This window comes from Phocoena sinus, chromosome 11, assembly GCF_008692025.1.
Source record: "Phocoena sinus isolate mPhoSin1 chromosome 11, mPhoSin1.pri, whole genome shotgun sequence".
Classification (NCBI taxonomy): Eukaryota; Metazoa; Chordata; class Mammalia; order Artiodactyla; family Phocoenidae; genus Phocoena; species Phocoena sinus.
The window spans coordinates 64,918,152-64,941,152 of NC_045773.1; the positions used below are offsets into that span (position 1 = coordinate 64,918,152).

General features: G+C 44.5%; 1 protein-coding gene across 9 annotated transcripts in view; it reads left to right on the forward strand.

Annotated features, from left to right (window-relative positions):
• Positions 1-23,001, forward strand: part of ANKS1A (ankyrin repeat and sterile alpha motif domain containing 1A) — a 190,953-nt gene that overhangs the window by 92,990 nt on the left and 74,962 nt on the right. For 8 of the 9 annotated variants that reach the window (XM_032647518.1, XM_032647519.1, XM_032647520.1 and 5 more), the window contains 3 exons: positions 1,042-1,134; positions 5,871-5,991; positions 21,557-22,146. In XM_032647518.1, coding sequence (XP_032503409.1) covers positions 1,042-1,134; positions 5,871-5,991; positions 21,557-22,146 — 804 coding nt within the window. Of the gene's footprint in view, positions 1-1,041; positions 1,135-5,870; positions 5,992-21,033; positions 21,344-21,556; positions 22,147-23,001 lie in introns of those variants that run through there. The other variant, XM_032647525.1, reaches the window with a different exon arrangement.

Below are 23,001 nucleotides of genomic sequence, written 5' to 3' on the forward strand. Positions count from 1 at the left end.
GGGAAGGAGCTGGCAGGTCAACTCCTGTTTCAGGTTCCCACCCCCTTCCCTGTAGGAACATTGACTCTCAGGCAAAAATAGGACTGTGGGATATAAAGACACTAAAAGTACAGCAGGGACAGTGGCAAAACTCTCTTCAGCCTTCTTTCACCAAAGATCATTCTGTGTATTCCTGAAACTGTCTACCCATGATCTAGATAATCCCGTCTTCAGTGAGTTTCTTGCTCTAGAGTAGGGGGTTGGTGAACCAAGGCCCACAGACGACTGCCTGTTTTTGTGAATAAAGTTGTATTTGGAACATAGCCATGCCCAGTCATTCACATATTTTCTGTGGCTACTTTTGTGCCCCAGTGGCAGAGTTTACTGCAAACCCTAAAATATTTACTGTGTAGCCCTTTAAGAAAAAGCTTGCCAACCCCTGCAAGGGCAGATAACTGACAAATAGTCCTTTTTTAAATGGGCTGAGATGAAATAGGGTTTTCATATGCTAATAATACATAATAGTAATCATTGAAGGAGGTGACCAAGGATAAGAGACAGTTCTGAGGTTTGAATAACATTCAGGTTTGAGCAGGAGTTGATGTTTTTGTCCTTGATTGCTTTCCTCATTACTTCCCTAATAATTTTGGTTTGTTAGAACTCTGACAAGTTGATTCTTTTGATTTAGTGGTTCCTCTTTTTAGAGTAGATTGGAAGTTGAGCCACTGGTTTTCCTATACTCGAGTTTGTGTATCAGTATCATGAAGGACATTTTCTGATGAGGTAGTTGTGTGTTTTCAGTGCTGATATTTCTCACTGTGGTCAAGGATATGACAGAGGTGTTTATAGTCTCTGCTACAAACATCAAAGAGCAATGCTAATTGAATTGTGTATGTGTGCAGGGTTCTCCATCTTGTTCAGTTACTAAACCTTGAGTTTAGTCTTGCAGGGGAATTCTTTACATTATTCTTTTTTATTTCCAAAGACTGAGATAAGAGTAAACCAAAGAGTTAAATTCTTGAAAAAAGACATAGTAAAATACTTATTTTTTCTCTTCTACAGAGGGAACGTCCTCCGCCTCCAGCAAAACCACCACCCGATGAAGAGGAGGAAGACCGCATAGATAAGAAGTATTTTCCCTTGACAGCTTCTGAGGTAGAGGGTTGAAGGTTTACTCCCATCACTGTAATATGATCTTTTGGCAAGTGCATCAAATGCGTGCTTAAAGAAGACTTTGCTTTGTCATTTTTTTAATCACTTCTTTGGATTAGTAAATTTGCATTGTGTATATCAGTAATCCAAAATAGGACCTTTCAAACTCACTCAAAAGTACTGAGCAAGGAATTTTACTAGGCTCTCTAGCAGATGGGCCAATTATTGGGCAGCCGTGCCACATGGGAAGCCAAACATGCACATTCTCCTGGCTCCATTAGGCTAAACAGTCTCACTTTTGGCTCTTGTACCTGTGTTGTCTTTTGATACAAGGTGTGGAGTATCCCCCTAATCACTGTTCTCTAGACTGGGTCAGATTAGCAAGCTTTGATGCTTGTGACCCAAAAGGCCTTATTTCTGTTTTTGCATTTTCCCTCTTCATTTCATATGAAGAATCTGCACCAGGACAGACATGGAAAATGTCATGAAAACTCAACTAGAAGAGAAATAAGAGTCATGGGGGCAGGGGAAATCAAAGGAGGTAATTTGAAAAGAATAGTTCACCTTTTCAAAAAAGAAATGTTATCCTGGGGCAAATAAATAGTCAACCTTCTCACTTAGGTATATGAAGAAAATCATGTTTTCCTTAATCTTTCATCTTCACAATGCTCCTTAACACTTCCTGCCATTCAGAGAATATATTTATTGAGTGTTTATTCAAAATATTATATAATTTCAATAGTTTTTTGTAGCTCATTCAATGCCCTATTGTTCTTTAACTTAAAAACCAGCTAACATAAACTAGTCAATTAAGTCTCATTACTTTGTCCCCAGAAGTCGGAGTTAAGTTTTTTTTACTGCCATGGGCCATCCAGTGAGACAAGTTCTTTTATTTAATATAAACGTATGCAACCAGAAGGATGACATCAGTTTGACAAAATGTATAAATACAAGGAAGCCCTTTTTAGAATGTAAAGTCAGCGTTGGAGATAGGGATGATTTCTGTGCTAGGTACAAATTCTGTCCTTATTTCTTTCTATCCCTTAACTACAAAATACTATCATGACTCAACTAAGGGGTCTCTAGAATTACAGGCTCTAAGGTAATAATACATTGCCAGCAGATACAAGCGCATGTAGTAAACCCCTACACGTTTTTATGTAGAGGTTTGCTTTATTACTCCCTTTTTACAAGGAGAAACCTAGTAATATAGAGCGTATTCAGTTGGGGCTGGGTCTATGTAAATGCCCTATACCACCTCTTTAACAAGGACTTGGATTAAATTTTCTGGTGCCCAAGGATAAGGGCAAGGCTCCTAAAGAACTATTGGATAACCAGCACTTTCTTTTCTCCCAGGACTTTCTAGGGCATACAGTTTGGCAATAATACTGTATCAAAAAGTAGGGGGAAGGCTTCCCTGGTGGCGCAGTGGTTGAGAGTCCGCCTGCCGATGCAGGGGACACGGGGTTGTGCCCCGGTCCGGGAAGATCCCACATGCTGCGGAGTGGCTGGGCCCATCAGCCATGGCCGCTGAGCCTGCGCGTCCGGAGACTGTGCTCCGCAATGGGAGAGGCCACAGCAGTGAGGGGCCTGCGTACCGCAAAAAAAAAAAAAAAAAAAAAAAGTAGGGGGAGAAATATCCCTATTACTCTCCTGGATTGGAGACTGTGTCTGAGCTACATCTTCTAGGACTCGCCTCCGAATAGCCTGGAATCCTGGATCAGTTGGACAACCATAGTCAGTATTTGGAAGACCCTGAGAACCCTGGCTTTGCTTCCTAAGTAATGATTATAAGTACATAAATATAGGGGTGATGTGCTCTGGATTATTATCCTTTTAATGATCAAGACAGATTCTGTTTGCTATAGTCTGAGTGGATAAGTCTTCTCCTGAAATAGACTTTTTTTTTTGGACTGTATTCTTCACCATCTTCATTTCTTGTACTCTCAAAGCTTTAATACCCTAAACCTCATTCATATCCTAGCAGGCGAGCAATCTGACCCAGTGTTCGTTTACTGTTCTTGAGGCTTGTCATTGTCAGATGGCCCTTGAAAGCCTTTAAGAGAAGCTGAGTATACTGACTCCAGGAGAGCTGATCACAGTCATGACCAGATCATGAAACTGTCTTAAAAAAAAATTAAACACATTCACATATGCGTGTGCACACACACAAGCTAGTTAGCTGTTTTCACCCCACCAAAGGGGCTGCCAACTGCATTGGACTGACCGGTGCCTTCTCTATGCTCAGATGTGCTAAATGTTCATGGGAAGTTGCAGCTGCTGTGGTATCTCTTCCCAGAAAGCTGCCCACACCGCAACTGGCCATTCCATTGGTCACAGTTGGGTGGTAACTGGTAGTCGCTTTTCTCTGCAGCAAAAATGTTGCTTTCCATGTAGCAGAGAATACTTTTTTTTTTTTTGGTTTTGATTTATTGCAAGCCCTGGAAGAAAGGGGAAAAAGATTAAGGAGTAATTAAGTAAAGAGCAGAATCCTTTCTGTTGCGAATCAGTTATTGCCATATTCACTATGACACAGGGCTTCTTGAGTGGGAGCTAGGAAGACTTGAAGAAAAGCAGTTTATTGCTTTTTTTGTGAGATTTTAATCCCATAGCTGGCAGAGGCCAGGACCAAGAGGAAAAGATCACCCTACGAGTTGTGTGGGTATGAGCAGGGGACACTCATTAGACATCTGAAGGAGGGAGAGGATTCTGAATTGGGTAGAGAAACCACACTTTCCAGAAAAAAAAATGAGGCCAGCTTGATCCAGAATCAAGGGGAGTGAATTTTATGGCCCTGGCTCTGCTGGGAGCTGTCTGTGTAACCGGGTCCCTAGACCTCTCTGGTAACCGGGTTTTGTCACCTGCAAAAGGAACAAGCTGGAACCAGGTACTCTCTAGCTGTGACTGTGATGGTTCGGGTCCCCTCCAGCTCTGCCGTTTGCTGGTTCCCTGCTTCCACTTGTGCACAAGAGCCAGGCACGCAGCAAACACAGGTCCAGTGGGTCTGATTTTCCAGATGGAAGTCATCAGACCCGTCCTGCTTGGGAAGAAAGGGTATTATAGGCCGGGCACCCAGGCTGTCAGATACCTCTCAGAGAAGTCTGCCTGGGGCTATGTGAGAGCTCTTGCTGTGTGCAGAACACTCGCAGAATCAGATTTCCAGGGCTCTGCCTAAGTGATGGCTCTGGGTGTGTAAACTTGCAGAACACAAATTCCTGTCAGTAAAGCCTGTGGTATTAAGTTGACACTGTCTGAACTGCTTAATGGTCCCTCTTTGTTCCCTTAATTGTGTTCCTGTGAAGAAGCAAAAGGAATAAGTAATACAGGCAAGTAGCTCATTGTAATGAAATAGCTTTTAGCTTCCAGGTGGCTCTCAGTCAGTGGAGGTTCCTGCTGTGCTTAGCAGAATTTTGGAGAGACCACCATCCTGCCTTTGGAGTGGCAGCCTTGTTAACAAAACAGGAGCTGCAGTCTCTCACTGAGTCTGAGGCTGCTACAATCTGTGTTGTCTCATTAGGCTGTAACGCTGTGAGCTATGCCTCCAAGAAGCAAGATCCTACTGAATCACAAACCTGCTTTGTTTCCGGTGGGCCGTGGGACACACCAGTGAAGGAGGAGGTTTCAGTGGCACCACAGTGCCACACTTGTAGGGTCCCATTGTTTGTTAGGTGGACTTGTGAATCCCGCTCACCCCCTCGTTCATAATATATTACTTGTTCTAGCCAAACTGCTCAAGAAGAGATTTTGTGCTTTGGTTGGCTTTCCTAATTGCCAGTCTATGATTATTCTTAATTTGCCTGTGAAACACACTGGCTTCTTAGGAGAGATGAGCTAGAATTATCCTCTAAAGCAGGTATCTCCATTCTCTCTCTCAGTGTGACTGTAGCACTGATCGTGGTGTTTCTGGCTTGGTTCGAGATGCCTGGCCCCTCTGGTACCGTGACTGGCTGTGGCCACCAGGCCCCCAGCTGACTCAAGCCAGTTGGCAGGTGTAGGGGCCAGCTCTGGTCAGTCATTTCATCAGAGACACTTGGCTGCCTGGGTTAGGAATTTCTCAGGAGACAGAGCTGCTTTTTCTCCACTGAAATTCTTACTGCCCATCCACTTGCCTCTTTTCAGAACAGAGATTGGTGGAATTGATCTAAAATTGCATTTTCATAGGTGTGGTAGGAAGCCAGCTTTGGGGAAATCCTCATCTATAACCCACAGGGCCTATGAGGAAGGGCTTACAAAAATAGAGAAGGATTTACAGAATGCTTTGTTCTTAGTAAATATCAGTCAATCAGGGTCAGTCAGAAGTCATGCTGATTCCCTCTTGAGAAGAGGGGAAGGATCCCAGCCTTGGGGTACTGTGTGAGCATATTAGGAAAGAAGCATGAAGAAAGAAGGCCTTATGATGCATGGTGGCTAAAAACTGCTTGGGAGGTGTTACCCACAGAAAAGAGATCCTGCAGAACACTGAAGAGGGAAGAGGCAGGGGAGGGTAGGATCTTGGATTTTATGGCATTTTGAAGGATGAAATGAGGGGAGGAAAGGGGAATATCTTAATCCAAGGCCATTGAGATTTGAGGTCCAGGTGTGAAGCCAGGAAAGCATTTTGATTCCCTGTGACACTTGACGTATTTACCTTCTCTTCCCCTCTGATGAAAAAGGAGCCGGTAATCTCAAATTTGTTTGACATAATCTGTCTGGGTGTTAGACCCCCACCTGAGAAGTACCGTGGTGTTTGTTTCTCTTAGGTCTTGACCGTGAGACCCTGGATTCAGGGGAGCGCAGCCAGGGAGGAGGACGAGCATCCTTATGAGCTACTGCTGACAGCAGAGACAAAGAAGCTGGCATCCGTGGACGGAAAGACAAAAGGTAGAGCCCCCACCCCTGCTCCTGGCAGAAACAACTCTGAAAGGATTTTTTTTTTTTTTTTTTTTTTTTTTGCGGTACACGGGCCTCTCACTCTTGTGGCCTCTCCCGTTGCGGAGCACAGGCTCCGGACGCGCAGGCTCAGCGGCCATGGCTCACGGGCCCAGCCGCTCAGCGGCACGTGGGATCCTCCCGGACCGGGGCACAAACCCGTGTCCCCTGCACCGGCAGGCGGACTCTCAACCACTGCGCCACCAGGGAAGCCCCGGATTTTTTTTTTTTAATTAACTTATTTATTTATTTATGGCTGCGTTAGGTCTTCGTTGCTGCACACGGGCTTCTCATTGCAGTGGCTTCTCTTGTTGCGGAGCACGGGCTCTAGGCACGTGGGCTTCAGTAGTTGTGGCTCGTGGGCTCTGGAGCACAGGCTCAGTAGTTGTGGCACACGGGCTTGGTTGCTCCGCGGCACGTGGGATCTTCCCAGACCAGGGCTGGAACCCGTGTCCCCTGCATTGGCAGGCGGATTCTTAACCACTGCGCCACCAGGGAAGTCCTGAAAGGATTTTTAAAGTTTGTGATCCTGGGCGGAAGGAGATGATGGTGTTCCTTGGGCTGGGGAAGTTGGGTTTCAGGGCAGTCTGGGCAGTGGGTGTATGATGGCCTTTCATTTTCAATACCTTGGGCTGGAGTGGTCTTGTCACCTTTCAGCATGTGCAGCAAGGAAAAGGTTGGGTCAGACTAGGTGAGCGCCGTGGAGGGGAGGCTGCCAGCATTGTGGCAGAGATTGATTTGGGGTCTCAAATCACAAACCCTCAAGTTAATGTGGTGGAAAAACAAGCCCAACAAGTCATTCCCCTTGGGTTCAGGCTGCCGGCACAGACTCTGCTTTGAGTCCTGACCTCAGACTGAGACACTTCTGGGGAGGGGCCCGTGATTGGCTGCCACCCGGTAACTGGAGTGCTCTGTCGCCTTGGCCTACTTTCATCGCCTCTGCAAAATTCAGTTTCCTCCGCGAGGGGTGAGGGCTGCAGGACTGAGAACCAGCCAGGCGGGGTAAACGTGGTCCCGACAGGGGTGAGTGTGCACCGCTGGAGCATTTGGGACAACCTCTGTCTCCTAAGGAAGAACAAGAAGGGGCAGTGCAATTCCCCTTGCAGTTTGAAGGAACTCCTGCGGCCTCTCGCAGCTCTCTGTCGCTTGCAGGTCCCGGGTCCTTCACGGGCTATTATTACTGCTTCCTTCAGTCCTCTGACAGCCCATGGTTCAGGTAAGACTGGGGGATGCAGTGGTGTCTTTTGAAGTACCCTTTGCTAGGCCTGTCAGGGTAGGAGTGGCTAAGAGAACGTGTGCAGATGTGTCTGACACTGCAGACCTTATTTTTAATGGTCCTGTGTAAAAGTTTCTCCTCCTTAAATGCAGAAATTTTGTGGTTATTTTCATGGTAGTTGTTTTGATTTGTTTTAATGGTTTCCATTTGGAGCTTTTAAAAAAAGTTATGATTTAGAAACAGTAAAATTCACCCTTTTTGTGTACAGTTCTGTGAGTTTTGGTACATACAGTCGTTTGACAGCCACCACAATCAAGATACAGAACAGTTTCATCACCAAAAGATTCTCCTGTGTACCTTTGTTGTCAGTCCTGCCCCCCTCCCTTACCCTGGGCAGTCACTGCGCCAATGTCTGTCGCAATGATTTTGCCTTTTCCAGAACGTCGTATAAATGGAATCATATAATACGTACCTGAAAAGGGTTCCCAGACCCAGTTCCAGTGTGTGTGTGTGTGTGTGTGTGTGTGTGTGTGTGTGTTTGTGTGTATGTCAGTGGGGTGTATGAGAATTCAACTTAATTCTGACACTATCTACCTGGGGATAGAATCAGATTCCACAGGTAAAGGGCTCAGTCCCACAAGACCGCCCTCCACTTCAGATGCTGATCACAAGCCCAGGTTAACATCTGTGCTTCTGACCAACTGGCTACAAATTGGAGGCTCCAGTGACTCCCTCCAACTCAGGATGCCAGTTGCAAGTCCAGGTTGTTACCTGGACTTGAACCTGGATATAAGTTCTTTATCAGATATATCATTTTCTGACTAGCTATAAATCAGAGGTTCCCACGACCCTCTTCTCAGGTTCAATTGATTTGCTAGAATGCCTCACAGAACTCAGGAAAACCCATTTACTCACTAGATTACCTATTTATTATAAAAGGATATTAAAGGATACAAATCAACAGCCACATGTAGAGATACATAGGGTGGGGTCCCGAACAGAGCTTCTGTACTCCTGGAGCTTGGGGCCTGGCATGGTGGCATGCAAAAGTGTTCTGGTTTCCCCCATGTGGAAGCCCTTGGGGAAAAAAAGGGACCAAAAAGCTGTCTTTTTTGGTTTTTATGGAGGCTTCATTGCACAGTCATGATTGACTAAATCATCTGCTAATGGCATTGATTCAACCTCAAACCCCCTCTCCCTTCCCTGGGAAATCGGGATGGGACTGAAAGTTCCAACCCTCTAATCACATGATTGGTTCTCCTGGCAACCAGCCCCCACCCTGGGGTGGTATCCAAAAGTCACCTTCAGGGAATTCCCTGGCTGTCTAATGGTTAGGACTTTCACTGTTGTGGCCTGGGTTCAGTCCCTGGTTGGGGAACCAAGATCCCACAAGCTGCACAGCACAGCCAAAAACCAACCAACCAACCAACCAACCAACTAACCAAAAGTCACCTTCATTAACAGCTTATCAATCAGAAAATTCCTTGGGTTTTGGGAACTGTAAGCCAGGAACTATGGATGAAGACCAGGTGTATCTGAGAAATATATTTTGGTCATCCGAATGGCCAAATATATATATATATTTCCTATGAATCACGATATTCCAGTACCCTTTTGAGTCTGGTCCCTTTCACTTAGCATAATTCATTTGAGACTCATACTTGTTGCATGTATTAGTAATTTGTATTTGTTCCTTTTCATTTCTGAGTAGTATTCCATTGTATGGACATACCACAGTTTATCCATTCTCTAGTTGAGGGCCATTTGGGCCATTTACAGTTTTTGGCAATTGCAAATAAAGCTACTATAAACATTTACATACAGATTTTTGTGTGAACATAGGTTTCATTTTTCTTGGGTAAATGCAAGAAATGAAATTGCTGGGTCCTATATAAATACATGCTTAACTTTATAAGAAACTGTGAAACCATTTTCCAGAATGGTTCTACCATTTTGCATTCCTGTCAGGATTACAATTGCTATGTGTGTTCCCCAGCACTTAATATTGTCAGTATTTTAAAATTTTAGCCATTCTAATAGGTGTGTAGTGATATTTCGTTCTGGATTTAATTTGCATTTCCCTAATGACTAATGATGTGGAGTGTCTATTAATGTGATTCTTTGCCATCCTTGTATCTAATGAAGTTGCCATTTCAAGATCTTTTGCTCATCAAAAAAATTGGGTTGTTTATTATTATTGAGTTGTAAAGATTCTTTATATATTTTGGATATAAGTTCTTTATCAGATATATTATTTTCTCCTAGTCTGTGATTTGTCTGTTTATTCCCTTAACAGTGTCTTTTGAAGAGCAGAGTTTCTTAATTTTGATGAAGCTCGGTTAATCCTTTTTTTCATAGATAAGGTCACGAATATTTTTTCCTATATTTTTCTATAAATTTTATAGCTTTAGGTATACATTTAGATCTATGATTCATTTTGAGTTAATTTTTTTATATGGTGTGTGGTATGGGTAGCGATATATTTTTTTGCACATGAATGTCCAATTGTTTTAGCACTATTTGTTGGAAAGACTGTCCTTTCTCCATGGAATTGCCTTTGCTACTTTGTTATACTCTTTTTCAGAATTGTTTTAGGTATTCCAGTTCTTTTATCTTTCCAGACAAAATTTTAGAATCAGCTTATTGATTTCTACAAAAAATCCTGCTGGGGTTTTTCTTGGAATTTTGTGTTGAGTTACTCTATAGCAGTTTGGGAAGAACTGAAATCTTAACTGTATTAAGTCTTCCACTCATGTTGGTGGATTTTTAATTAAAGCTTTAAAGAGAGTGGAGTGGAGCATTGATGCCTACTCTAGTTGTTTAGTAATAAATCATACTGAAATTAACCCTTGAAGAACAAGTTCTCAGTTAATTTAATGCTCTGTTTGAAAGTGGTTCTTAGGGAAGAATCTTTAGTATCCTGGAGGAGTGAGATTCTAATTCTTTCTTTCAAAGGCTTGATCTGGAACCCCTACAAGATAGCTGGCTCAGCCTTTGAAAGGAATGAAAGGGGAAACTTTCCCAGATGAACTTCATAAATGGGGCCAAGTACCCTTCTATCCTCAGGTTAAGAAATCTCCAGGTTAAGTAGAGAACTACCAAGGAGGATTTCTGACCTCACATCTCATCCTCCTTTGCTTTGATTTCTTCCAGCTCTGCAGCATTGGGCTAACTGTTGAGAGTGGGCAGTAGGGGAAACAGATTTAATTGAACCACAGCGTGGGAGGTGTGCCTGCCTCCAGGCTAGCTGCTTAGATCACTCAAAGAGCTTTCAGACAAAGGAGTTGAGACATTAAATATGAAAATAGGCTCTGCCAATTTCTCAGTAGCCTGGAAGAAATGCCTGTTAGGATTGGTAAAAGTGAGGCAAGTCAGCAGATGATGTCGCATGTTAGTACATATTAAATTTTGCCCGCTTTTCCACTAATGTCATTATCTTAGGCAGCTTTTGTGAATTAATTCATCAGTTTTCAAAAAGGCCATGTTAATGAGACTACCAGAGCTTTCAGCTCCTCCTTTATGATTGAGGAAACTACAATGTGAGGGCTGGGATAGGAGATTTTTTTTAAATTACATTTTAAAGTTACATTCATTTTAGCTCACTGGAAAGAAGAACTTCAAATAATAGAAAAGTGAATACACACAAAATGCTCAGATTTTCTGCTACCCACAGTTGCCATTGGTGGCCATAGTTTGAAAGTATGCTGTATGCTTCAGGCCCTTTGCTATCTTAATATAAAAGTGACCATGTGAGATTTTGTTTGTTTTTAACCTAAAGTAGGATCATATTTTACAAGCTGTTTTGCAAACTTTTTTTTTTTACAATTTACCTTGTTCATAGATCATAAATACAGTTTTGTCACAGTCCTAAAGTCTACCTTATTCTTTTAAAATTTTTGTTAAATATCCCATAACTCATTTTTCTATTCTCTAGCTGATGTATGTTTAAGTTGTCTTCAGTATTATTTCTGTTATAATTTATGCGGCTGTGGACATTCCATACAGACATTCTTACATGCTTATACAAGCATTTCTCTAAAAGACATTGATAGAAAGTAGAATTAGTAGGTCAAAGTGTAGGTACATGTCTAGATCTAATTGGTGGAGCCACATGGCCCTTCCTTCATGGTGAACGAGCATGCTCTTTTCCCTGTACCTTTACTAACATGGAATATTAGCACTTTTTTTTTTTTTTTTTTTTTTTTTTTTCAGTACGTGGGCCTCTCACTCTTGTGGCCCCTCCCGTTGTGGAGCACAGGCTCCGGACGCGCAGGCCCAGCGGCCATGGCTCACGGGCCCAGCCGCTCCGCGGCATGCGGGATCTTCCCGGACCGGGGCACGAACCCGTGTCCCCTGCATCGGCAGGCGGACTCTCAACCACTGCGCCACCAGGGAGGCCCAATATTAGCACTTTTTAATGCTCTTCACCATGGTAAGCAAAAAAAGTGACTTTAGAATTCGGCATTTGCCTGATCCAGTGAAATTGAGCACCTTATCTTGTTGATTAGTATTATATGTTTAGTCTATGAGTTGCCTATCTTTTTCCTTTCCATTTTTCTACTTAGAAACTAATGGTAGTAGACATACTTTGTGTAAATACCGATAATATTTGACCAAAGTGGCACTCAGAGGAAAGTTTTTATCCTTAAATTCATTTGTTAAAAAATAAGAAAGACTGAAACTTAACCAAAAGAAAGTATCAGAGAGGAATTAATAAAGATAAAAGTAGATAGTACATATCACCTACTTTATGGTATGCATGTACACCTCAGTTAAACACAGAAAGAAAAAAAGGAAAACAAAGAATGAAATTAAAAAACGAAAAAAGCAATAGACTTGAATACTGCAATGAAAACTTGTCTGTTTTTTAAAATATCTCGATACTTCTGATCAAGAAAAGGGAAATACAACATGTAGGAATAATATAAGAAATATATAACCATAAATGCAGAGATTTTAAAAATAAATAGAAAGAATTTATAAGAATAATTTTTTTAATTTGGTTAGTTAGAAGTTGCTACCATCCTCCTGGGATGAACTGTCTGGGTGAGTTATTGGTCCATCACAATGACTAGCTGAGGAGGGGTTACTACTGGCATTCAGTGCCCAGTGACCAGGAATCCTAAGCATCTTGCGCCATGCAGGACAAACCTTCACAGTGAAAAATCTTCCCAGAAGGAGAAAGCTTTAATAGATCCGTGAAGTAGAAAGCCCATCTCCCCTCCCCCACGAAGGCACTAGGCCCAGATTTTATGACAGTTTTACCCGACTAGATATTCCTCTGTTATTTCAATTGTTTCCAATGTAGAAAAAGTCTTCTGAAATCTTTATACAGGACTAGCATAGCAGAGCAATGTTTTGTGTATCACTTATTTCTCTGTAGTGTTTAACTCTTTGCCCACTGGACATTGGGGGCCTGCTACTCCCAGAGAAACAGTGGACAACTTTACAGGTTTGCTAGCAAATAGGAAAGTAGCAGGAGCTCTAAAAGTCATTGTTCTCTGTGGTGCTTTTCTGCAGCATCCACTAGTAGTGCTTAGGTCCAGGTGAAGTGGTTACTTAACTTAGGACAGTGATGCATGATTATCTGAAGACAGCGATACACGTGGACTCTTTGGCACACAGCTACACTGCGGAGGTTTTAAGATGCAGTTAAATCGGTATTCCTGAGAGCTGTGCATTTAGGTCCACGTGAAGTTTGTGCACTAGTATGAAGACCTCAGTCTTCTTGGAGGGGAGGAAAATATTATTTTAGCTTCTCCCTCTACTCCCACATCCAAAGGGCTGCCAATTTCTGAGCCTTCGGGGAATTCTATAGTGTGAATTTTGGCTTTTCCCTTTGGCAGCTTGGGATTGAGTTTTCTTGGGGGTGCTTTCATTTGCACATCTTTTAGTAGGAGGCCCACTTTTACTATTAGTTTAGTAAGACTTTGGGAAGAAGATTAAATAAGTACCTGTATTCAGTCCATCATCTTTGCCGGGAAGTCCAGGCTAGATATTCTTGATAGATTCCAAGGTGTAAATTTGGGTGCTTTTCCCAAAGGCAAAAAATGTAAATGAGAGAGTTTAACAATTAAGCCTCATCTTTAGCAGCTTCCTCTTCTCTCACCCCTTGCATTAGAGGAGCCCTACTATATAACTGTCTTGCCCTTATCAATTTATATTTCTGAGTTGGAATAGTTTACTTTTCTTTCCATTATGGAACAAGTCAGAACTTTGTCAGCTATGCATCTATATTTTCTTTCACCAAATGTATCCACAGCCATTATATACAATATGTATACATGAGACATATGTAAAATAATCATAAAAGGGCAGAATATGTTAAATTCATGTAAAGTGGTATAAAAGTAATTTCAGAGTTCAAAGAGGAATAAATTATGTCAGTGTAAGAGATCAGGGATGGCTTTATGAAAGAAGTGCATTTGAGCTTAACCCAAAAACAGAGAATTGTACTTGATCGGCAGAAATAAGGAGGAAGGAGAGGGCCTTCCAGACAGAGGGAGTGGCATTAATAACAGTAAGATGACAGGAGATGATAGCATGTTTGGAGAATGGAAAATAATCCAGTTTGGCTCGAACAAAGGACTAGTCATAGAATACTGGATGTCAATGGCAGTCTTTATTCCAAAGACCATGAAGTATTGTTGAAGCTTTTTGAATGAGGTGACAGGATAGAAGCCACACTTTAAGTACAGTCGTCACTTGGTATCCTCAGGGGATTTGTTCCAGGGTACCCCCCCACCCCCTAGATACCAAAATCCTCAGACGCTCAAGTCCCTTATATAAAATGACACAGTTTTCATATATAACCTACCTGTATCCTCCTGGATACTTTAAATCATCTCTAGATTACTTCTAATACCTAATACAATGTAAATGCTATATAAGTACGATAGTTGCTGGCACATGGTAAATTCAAGTTTTGCTTTTTGGAACTTTCTGGAAATTTTTTTTTCTGAATATTTTCAATATGTGATTGGTTGAATCCACAGATGCAGAATCCATGGATATGGAGGGCTGACTGTTTGTATAATTGTAGAATTTAGATTGCACTTGGGAGAGACTGGAGTCAGGAATACCCTGAAGTCAAGAGACTTCAAGGAATCTCTTGAAGGAAATTAGAGCCCAAACTAGGGGGATAATAGAAAGTGATAGGAAGGAGAATATGGATAGCAGAGGTTTTGAAGATGTAGCATTAACAGGATCTTACAACCAAATATGGATGAAAGAGGAGGAGAGAGTATTGAGGATGATTCTAAGGTTTTGAGCCTGGTTAATTGGGGAAATATCGTGCAACTAACAGAATAGGGAATTGAAGGAGGAGCACATTTGAGGAAGTATGTTAAGTTCAATTTTGGACAGGTTAAGTTTGAGATGTTTCAGGTACCAGAATATCCAGCTAAAAATACTCCATAAGCACTTGGAAATGTGGGTCTGATGTTCAAGAGAGATGTAAGGATTAGAAATACAGATTCATGAATCATCCACATTGCGGTGATGGATAACATAAGAGAAAATTGCTGAGGGAAAGACTAGAGAGATTGAAGAGGTCAAGAATAGAACTTACTTTTAGAGGAAAATAAAGGAAAAACATGGGAAGATAACCAGGATAATGCAGTGTCTTAGAAGCCATCACGGAACTTCCAAAAACCCCAAAATCACTGTGGTTTAAACAAGATAGAAGTCCAAAAGTAAGGAGTCCAGGGCTCGTATGGCAGTTCATGATGGTCAAGGACCCGGTCTCCTTCTGCCGTCTCATAGGTCAGGATGACTATTCAAGTTCAAGCTATCAGCAAAGGCCAGAGGAAAGGAGAGAAGAAGAGTACTTTAAAGACAGCTCTCAAAAGTTGCACATACCACTCTCACTTATAAAACCCATTGACCAGAGCTTGGTCACATGGCTGCACCTAGCCACAAAGATGAGAAATGTAGTCTGTATTCTAGGTGGCTGTGAGCCAATCTAAAAAAAATCCCATGACCAAGGAAGGAGAGAGTGCGTACTGGGGACAACTGGTAAACAATTTCAAATGATACAGAAAGAGCTAGAAGGATAAAGAGTAGAAAAAGGATTGGACAATTGACCATTGGTAAATCCTAGATGGGGAGGTACTTCTCTGAGGCAATTGGGAAGAGATGAAATTATCCCCAGATTTTGATATCATGTTGAAAATAGTTCAGGAAGTTTGACCTAAACCTTCTCAGGAAATTGGTGCGATTATCCTCCAAGAGTATAGGTGCTATGGGAAAGATGACGATTAGAAAAGAGTGGCAGAGGCGAGAAATTGATCTTACGGGGATGTCATAGTTTTCAAAAGGTGAATAAAAGGACGGCTGAGCCTGGTAGTCAGACTCACGTTTGAATTCTTGTCTACCACTTCTTGGCTGGAGGCCTTGAGGAAGCCATTTAACCTCTTTAAGCCTCAGTTTCGACAGGTAAAGTAGGGTTACAAATTCTTCCCTCACGGTTGCTGTGACTATTAAAAAAGGACATGCTTAGCACAGTGTCCGGCACAGAAGAACTAGTACCTAATACTTGGTAGCTAATAGAAGACAGCTGAGTTAAATACATTGGTAGAGGACTCAGTCAGTTGTTTCTTGAGTATTCAGCAGGGCTCAACATTCCAGCAACTGGAGAAGAGAAAGCAAATGGTTGTGAATACCCAGTGTTGGAACTGGCAGAAGATCAAGGGAAACAGAGATGGCAAGTGTGCTATTAAATCGGGCACGGTTAAATATTATGGCCGGTTGGAAACTGATCCAGGCAGAGCTGGTAATATTGAATAGGGGAGTCTGAGGGGCCAGGGGGTCCAACAGCAGGCAGTGAACAGACTCTTCAGGAAGAGTTTAGGGAAATAGGGGAGCTGTCAGTTAATCAGGACCAAGTCCAGGTAGAACAGTCCTGAGTCCCAAAGCTGGGCTGTGCCCATGGGTGCTGCCGTGGGTGGAGGTGGTTCCTGACCTGAGCATCCTCCACCGTGCTGTTACACATCACCCTGAACCAAACTTGCAAGACGGCTGGACCTTCCCTGGCATTTGAGTTTTATTTTGCCTGGTTCATAGGGCCACTTAGAAGAACTCTGTCTCCTTTGTAGAGTCGGGAGAAAGGAAACGAGACTGTTCAGTGTTAGCTTGAAGAGCAGTTTGGAAATGGTCGTAAATGAAAAATGATGATAATGATGGCAGCTTACATTAACTGAACGCGTCTTATGGGCCAGCCGCGTGCCGAGTTCAGTTACACTGATTAGGTCATTGAATAGCTCAAGACAAATCTTCCGAGTAGAGGCTGTTTTTATCCCTGTTTAATAGATGAGGAAGAAAAAGTTAGGCATTAGAGCTGGCCCTTAAGCTCTAGCGTGGCCGAATCCAAAGCCCGTTTAACCATGAGGTTAAATCATTTCCCCTGAAGCCCTGCTACTATTCATGTTTTAATGTCACAGAGCTGGAAGGGAACTTAGGTCATCTAATCACAGATTCAAACCGTACTAAATCTCAAAGCCCTAGAGAATGCATCCCAGCCGTTCATTTTTTGAAAGAGACCCAAAGAGGAAAAGTCACAGGGCTGGGGCTCCAACTTGGACCTCTTGAATCCCGGTCCAGATCTTCTTCTATTTCTCTGGTTGTCATGGACCAGAAAGGACTCTCAGTCTATTTGTCTTATCAGATCATGATCTCCAGCAAATGTCTCCATAACATACTCGGTGCCTTCTTTCTGAGGAAAGCACGGTGACCCTCCAAAAGCAGCCATGGACTTGGGAGTTCCCTGGACACACACAGTTTCTGATGATCACCACAGTGACTAAGCATTTGGAAGGTTCCAATCCTAAGGGAACAAAGAAAACAGAACAGCCCAGGAAACTGGAGTATCCCAGCCTTCTCCTCGGAGCCTGAGGATTGATTTAACGTAGCAAGTCCTCACATGAGCTGCATTTTTCAGCCCTCATTTAAATGGGCAGAGGTGACTGATAATGTGTAAATGTTAAAATGTTATTATTCAGAAGCCCTTGAGAATCCCCATGGATCATGATAGTAATTAAAACGCAGCATAGAAGACCCCTTGCTTCAGCAGGTCACAGGGTAAAAGAAAAATGCACACCCAGAATGAATAAAAATGGAAAGTCGAAGGGACTGGGAATTAGCATACTGGGGTGTCCTAGTATTCAGTGGAGCAGCTGGCCTTGATGTATGGGGAGAGTAAGGACACAGCCCTCCCCGTGTCCTGTTCCCTCTTAGTTTCTCTCCTAGAAGGGCAGGTTGTGAGGAGTGCTGGGGGCAGCATAGGAGGAGGGTTGGAAAAGCTGTGGAGTTCCCAGGGTGGGAGCATAGTGATTCTCAGTTGAAGGAAGACCTTGGGCCTGAGGGTTCTCTCCTGCGAGCCTGCGAGTCCACGAGCCCCTGGGCACAAGGTTCCTGTCACTGATTTTTCTAAAATATTTCCACTTCTCTTTAAGCCTGTCAAGGCCTTTCTTCTCCTTCAATACCCAGCTCAAAAATCTACCTCTTCTGAGAAGTCTCCTGGTTCAAAGTTATCACACTCTCCTTTCTGCTCACTGCACAGTGCATTTGGTTTATACTTTTCTTAAAGCATCTATTAATCTTTGCCTTGCATTCTAGTCATTTCTTTATATGCTGGTCTCTTCCAATAGCTGGTAAGCTCGTGGAGCAAAGTCCTTGTCTTCATCTTTATGTCTTCAGGTACCCCCTGAAGACAGACGTTGTGCACATGCGGATTGTGGGAATGGGTGGTCACAGTGACAATTCTGGGGCCTATCTCAGTTTCTCATTTCAGCATTCTCACTGTATTACCTTCTGTCCCCTCCTTCTGCTGTCGAGAGTTATAAGGATGATGAAGGCAATGGATGTTGGTACTTGTCACGTACACTGTCGCTGACGATCCTTGTGACAAATCTGTGAGGAACAGAGAAGTAGTTGGTCTCATCTGTGAGCAGAATATGTTGTTATGGATCCTGTGTGGAGAATAACAGTTGTTACCATCTCTTGAGAGCTGGCATGTACCAGGCATGGTCCTAAATGCTTCACATATATAATTTAATTCTCATAACAAGCTTATGAAATAAGTGCTATTAAGATCCCAAAATTATCGATGACAATACCAGGCACAGAAAAGTAGTTTGCTCAAGATCTGGCTTTGGGTGGTGGGGGTTGGAATCTAGCTTTTGATCAGTACATTATATTGCTAACACCTTGTCCCTAAGAGACCTAATATTATCCTGACTTTACAGAAGGAAGGGACCATTGAGTAGATCTTTTCCCACTCATTGATTTGTCAGGAAATGTAGCTTAGCCTTGGATATAGTTTTTTATGGGACAGAGAACACCAGCTTGTTGAGATCCTGAGGTTCTTAGATCTTGACAAGCTTTCTAAATACCAAGGTGTCTTTCCTAGGGAATTGCCTGGGTAAGTTGTCTCATTATGAACATCCCTTTCCATGATTTCTTCTACTCTGGTGGATTGTGGTTTCTCTAATGGGATTATGACCCTCAGAAATTCTTGCTCTTCACATATTTCCTCCTTCCATAAGTTCCATAAGTTCCTTCTTTCTGCCCACTTCCTTCCTCCAGCATCTGTCTGGTACTGAGCTCTTGGCATCTGTCCCTCTTTCTCCATTGATGACTCGCATGAATGCGTGGCTGTTGGACAGGGCCTTCATTGTTGGCTCCCTCAGCAGCAGTTAGAACATTCCCTGTGGCCTGGGTTCCGAGGTCCACCCAGGCAGTGTGAGCCCGGCTCACTCCCAGTTCTGGACTGGTGTTTTTCTTTTGTTGTTGGACTCCCATCTCCTCAAAAAAATTGTTAAATAAGGAGCTAGAAGCTGGTGGAAAGGAAGAGAAGCCTGTGCTCCTGTTATCAGCGCTCTCTTTCGAGTTCAGAGGCAGTCAGGGGGACACTGCACCTTGGGCCAGAATCTGGAGGAAGTCAGCCATCAGAATATAGTCCTGGAGGTGACGAATTTCACACCCTGGTTAACCCTCCCCATCAACCTCTCCTAGGAAGTCCCGCTGTCCCGAAGCACCATTAGATGGTCATGTGGTCCCACTGTGCAGCCCCACAGGGCACTTCTTGCATGCTGTCAGTTGTCATACGTGGTGTTCATAGCCTGGAAGTCAGGGCTTCCTGAAGCCTGAGTGAAGCTGTGTGGAACTCTTACGTACTCAGCACATCTTCTTCCCTAGAGACATGATTCAGGATGTTCAGTGCTTGTTCAGTGCTCTGGACTTGACCTATGGGGTGTGGGGTGAGTGAGTTCGGGGTGTGAAAGTCCTGAAGCAGTCAAGTATAGAGGAAGGAGATGCCAAAGTTCATACTTCTGGGCTCCTGTGGGTAAGTAATCAGAGCCATAAAGTGGACTTGGCTGCCCCCTCAGCAGCCTCTGCAGAGTTGCCAAAAGCTGAGCCGACTGTGGAGACCAAACTGTTCTTGAGAGGGTGGGGTGCGTGGAACCGTATCCCTGCCTAGACCTCAGGGCAGTGGGCTCATTCGGAGAGCTGGTTGTTGGGGCCCTTCCTGAAACGCTGCCCTGGAAGAGCCAGCATTGTAGGACCCTGGCATCATGCTTGGGCAGCAAAGTGTCATGGTTATGAAGCGTGCCCCTCTCACCCGACTGCCTTGGGGCTGCAGGCCATGATGAGGGAGGGAGGGTGCTCTGCAGGCAGCCCCGGGAGAGACATCCAGGCGGGGCTCTGCAGCGCCCCAAGGGGGAAGTGTGCCATCACAGTACGCTGGAGACTTGGCTTCTCATCACTATCAGAACATAAAAGGGATTTTTAAGGACCATGCAGCCAACCTATTTATTTTAGATACTGAAGCCCAGCAAGATGTGATCACTGCCAAGGCCACACAGCAAGAGAGTAGAACAGCAGGACCAGAGCCAGGTGCTCAAATGCCTAGGTTAGAGCCTTCTCCCCCACCACTCCGGACAAACCACAGAAGGCCTGAGGGCCTTAGATTTCTCATCTGTAAAAATAGTTGAACTTGACCCTTTGGATTCCAAGATTCTCTGCTCTCATGAACAGTTTGGAGAGCTTGGGGCAGACTAGGGAATCATTTGGTGTATATACCGTAGATTCCACTCACAAAGAAAGTAGAGTTGAATATTAGCTGTGGAATGTGAGCTAGTACTGGACACAGGGTTGTCATCTGCCCTGCTGATGTGGGTTAAAATCTCTAATGGTTCTGAGTTCATGCAGGGAGAGCCCCTTGGGTGTCCCAGTGTGATACTGATATTGGACTCTGATTTGATCAATTATTTATGCTACCTCAGGGCAGAGGTATTTGATACCTCGGGGGAGTGTACAGTAGGAGTTGGCCTCACGAGCCGGTAGTGTCAGGTTTCTGGGATGTTAGGGCCGTCTCAGGAGAACTGCACATGTCTCTTGGCATTGACAAATCAGACCATTTTGATTTCGGTGGATCAACTAAGGTTAAACTTAAACAAATAGGAGCAGCTGGGAGGCTTTGGAAGGAGTGAGATGTGTATATTCTCAAAAAAAAGGAAAAAAGAAAAGAAAAAGAAAGAGAAAAAAAAAAAAGTAGAAAAGTCTGTGCTCCCTGAGGAAGGAAGGATGAGGCGTGGAACTCTGAATCGCCCCCCTCTGAGGAAGGAAGCAGTTATTTCTCTGCTGGTTTGTTTTGTACTTTCAGTTAAGGAATTCCAGAAGTTGCAGGTTGTGGATTATGACTTCCATTTTTTTCCCTCTGTTGCTGCTTGCCAGAGGAAGCGGGGGGTTGGGGGGCGGGTGGCTCTAAATAACACTTTGGCCTTTATGGAAATGTATCAGATGTTCCAGGAGTGAGTCTCGCTTGCTTGTGCTTGCTTGCTCTCTTTCGCGCGCGGGTGCTCTCTCTCTCTCTCTCTCTCTCTCTCTCTCTCTCTCTCTCACTTTTGCTCCGTGCTCACTCACTCTCTCCTCACTTGTGTCCTTTCTGTGGGATATAGTTAGCACCTCTTGTCGCCTTATATAGCAAGGTCTGGTCGTTAATGTTAACAGAAATCTAACAACAAGGAAGGCTGCCAGATAGCATTAATCAGGCCAGTGTTTGGAATTTCATAAATGCTCTGACTTTGGGTACAAATTGGACATTAAGAACAATATGAAACTGTTTTCTGCCTTCCTCTCTCCCCTTCTCTCCCTCTGCCCTCTCCCCAGCCGATCCAGCTTCTCTCTCTTTCCCTCTGCTTTTGAATTCCTCTGCTTGGCCGTGCGCTTGCTGCATTGGAACTTTGTTGGGTTTTGCCGTGTTTAATTTTGTTATTTCTCTGTCTCTCCGTCCACTCCAAGACCACAGGCGGAGCAGCGGCAGCCGGAGCCAGGACTCTGCAGAAGGGCAGGACGGGCAGGTCCCGGAGCAGTTCTCAGGTCTCCTCCACGGCTCCTCCCCAGTGTGTGAGGCCGGGCAGGACCCTTTCCAGCTGCTCCCAGCCCCTGGCCAGAGCCATCAAGAAGGGTCCCCCGCACAGGGTGCCCGCCCCGAGGCAGGCATGCAGCTGGAGGAGACGGGTGGGCGCGCATCTGGAGCCTCCGCGCCCCGCATGCCGGACCAGAGTAAGAGAGTGGGCTATCCGTCCAACCTGCCTCCCGCCCACAGCCAGACGCACCCTGAAACTTCCACGCGCACCGCATCTCCACACCCTTGGGGTGCCGAGGAAGAAGGCGACCGGAGCGGGGCCAGAAGCCGAGCCCCTCCCACCGGCAGACCCAAAGCTGAGCTCAAACTCAGCCGCAGCTTGTCCAAGTCTGACTCTGATCTCCTGACCTGCTCACCCACGGAGGACGCTACGATGGGGAGCCGGAGCGAGTCCCTGTCCAACTGCAGCATCGGGAAGAAGAGGCTGGAGAAGTCTCCCTCCTTTGCCTCTGAGTGGGATGAGGTAAGGCCGCGTGACGTCTCGGAGAGCTGGGCTGGCTGAGCCCCCCGTGCTCCCCTGGGTGCTGACGCCCAGGCCAGCATGTGGGCCAGGGCTGCCCTGCTTTCTTCGCACTTCAACCAGAGTGTTTCTGACAACTGGGAGGGAGGCAGGTGCCGGCGAGCCAGGTCAGGGGTCTTCCTGCCTGTGTGGCAGAGGACAGGTCCACTCATGGTTAATCTGGAGGGTGGAGGCCCAGCAGAGCAGGACTGAGGGAGAGGCGGTTCCTAGAAATGATAAGCTATTTGGAAATATTTGGATCCCATCAGCCCCACTGAGGGAGCCAGGCTCACCCTGAAGATGCTTCAGAAGAGCTAGAGTGCTTCCTATGAGTTTTCAGGAGGAAGAGGGAAGATCCTGAGTTGGGGGGAGGGGGCTTTGGGAGAAGCTGCTGAAAGGGGATCAGAAGGGAGATTTTCTGTTTCCCGCTGCTCGTGATTATTCTTACTGTGTTTCCCAGGAAGACCGAATGATCTCCCCACAGAAGCGTTCTGCCCATCCCACATTCCTGGGTTGGCCCGGCAGAGGGCTAGGTGGTTCAGGAAACAAAGAGAGATTAGTGAGGAGAAAACATTTGGAGTCTGAGGCCCAGGTTCCTTTCATAGCCATTGTTATAGAATAGTTAGAAATATGTGCCCAAATATTTTTCAGTGACCTGTGACATGTCTTCCTGGGCAGAAGAATGTGTCTCTCAAAGATGGGTAAACATGCAGGGAATGTTCAAGTACTACCCTTGAAAGCTTCTTGCTAGGAGGAAGCTGACTTTGAAGCAGGCTGGATCTGTCTCCCCGGAACATTTTCAAGAGATGAATTTAGCAC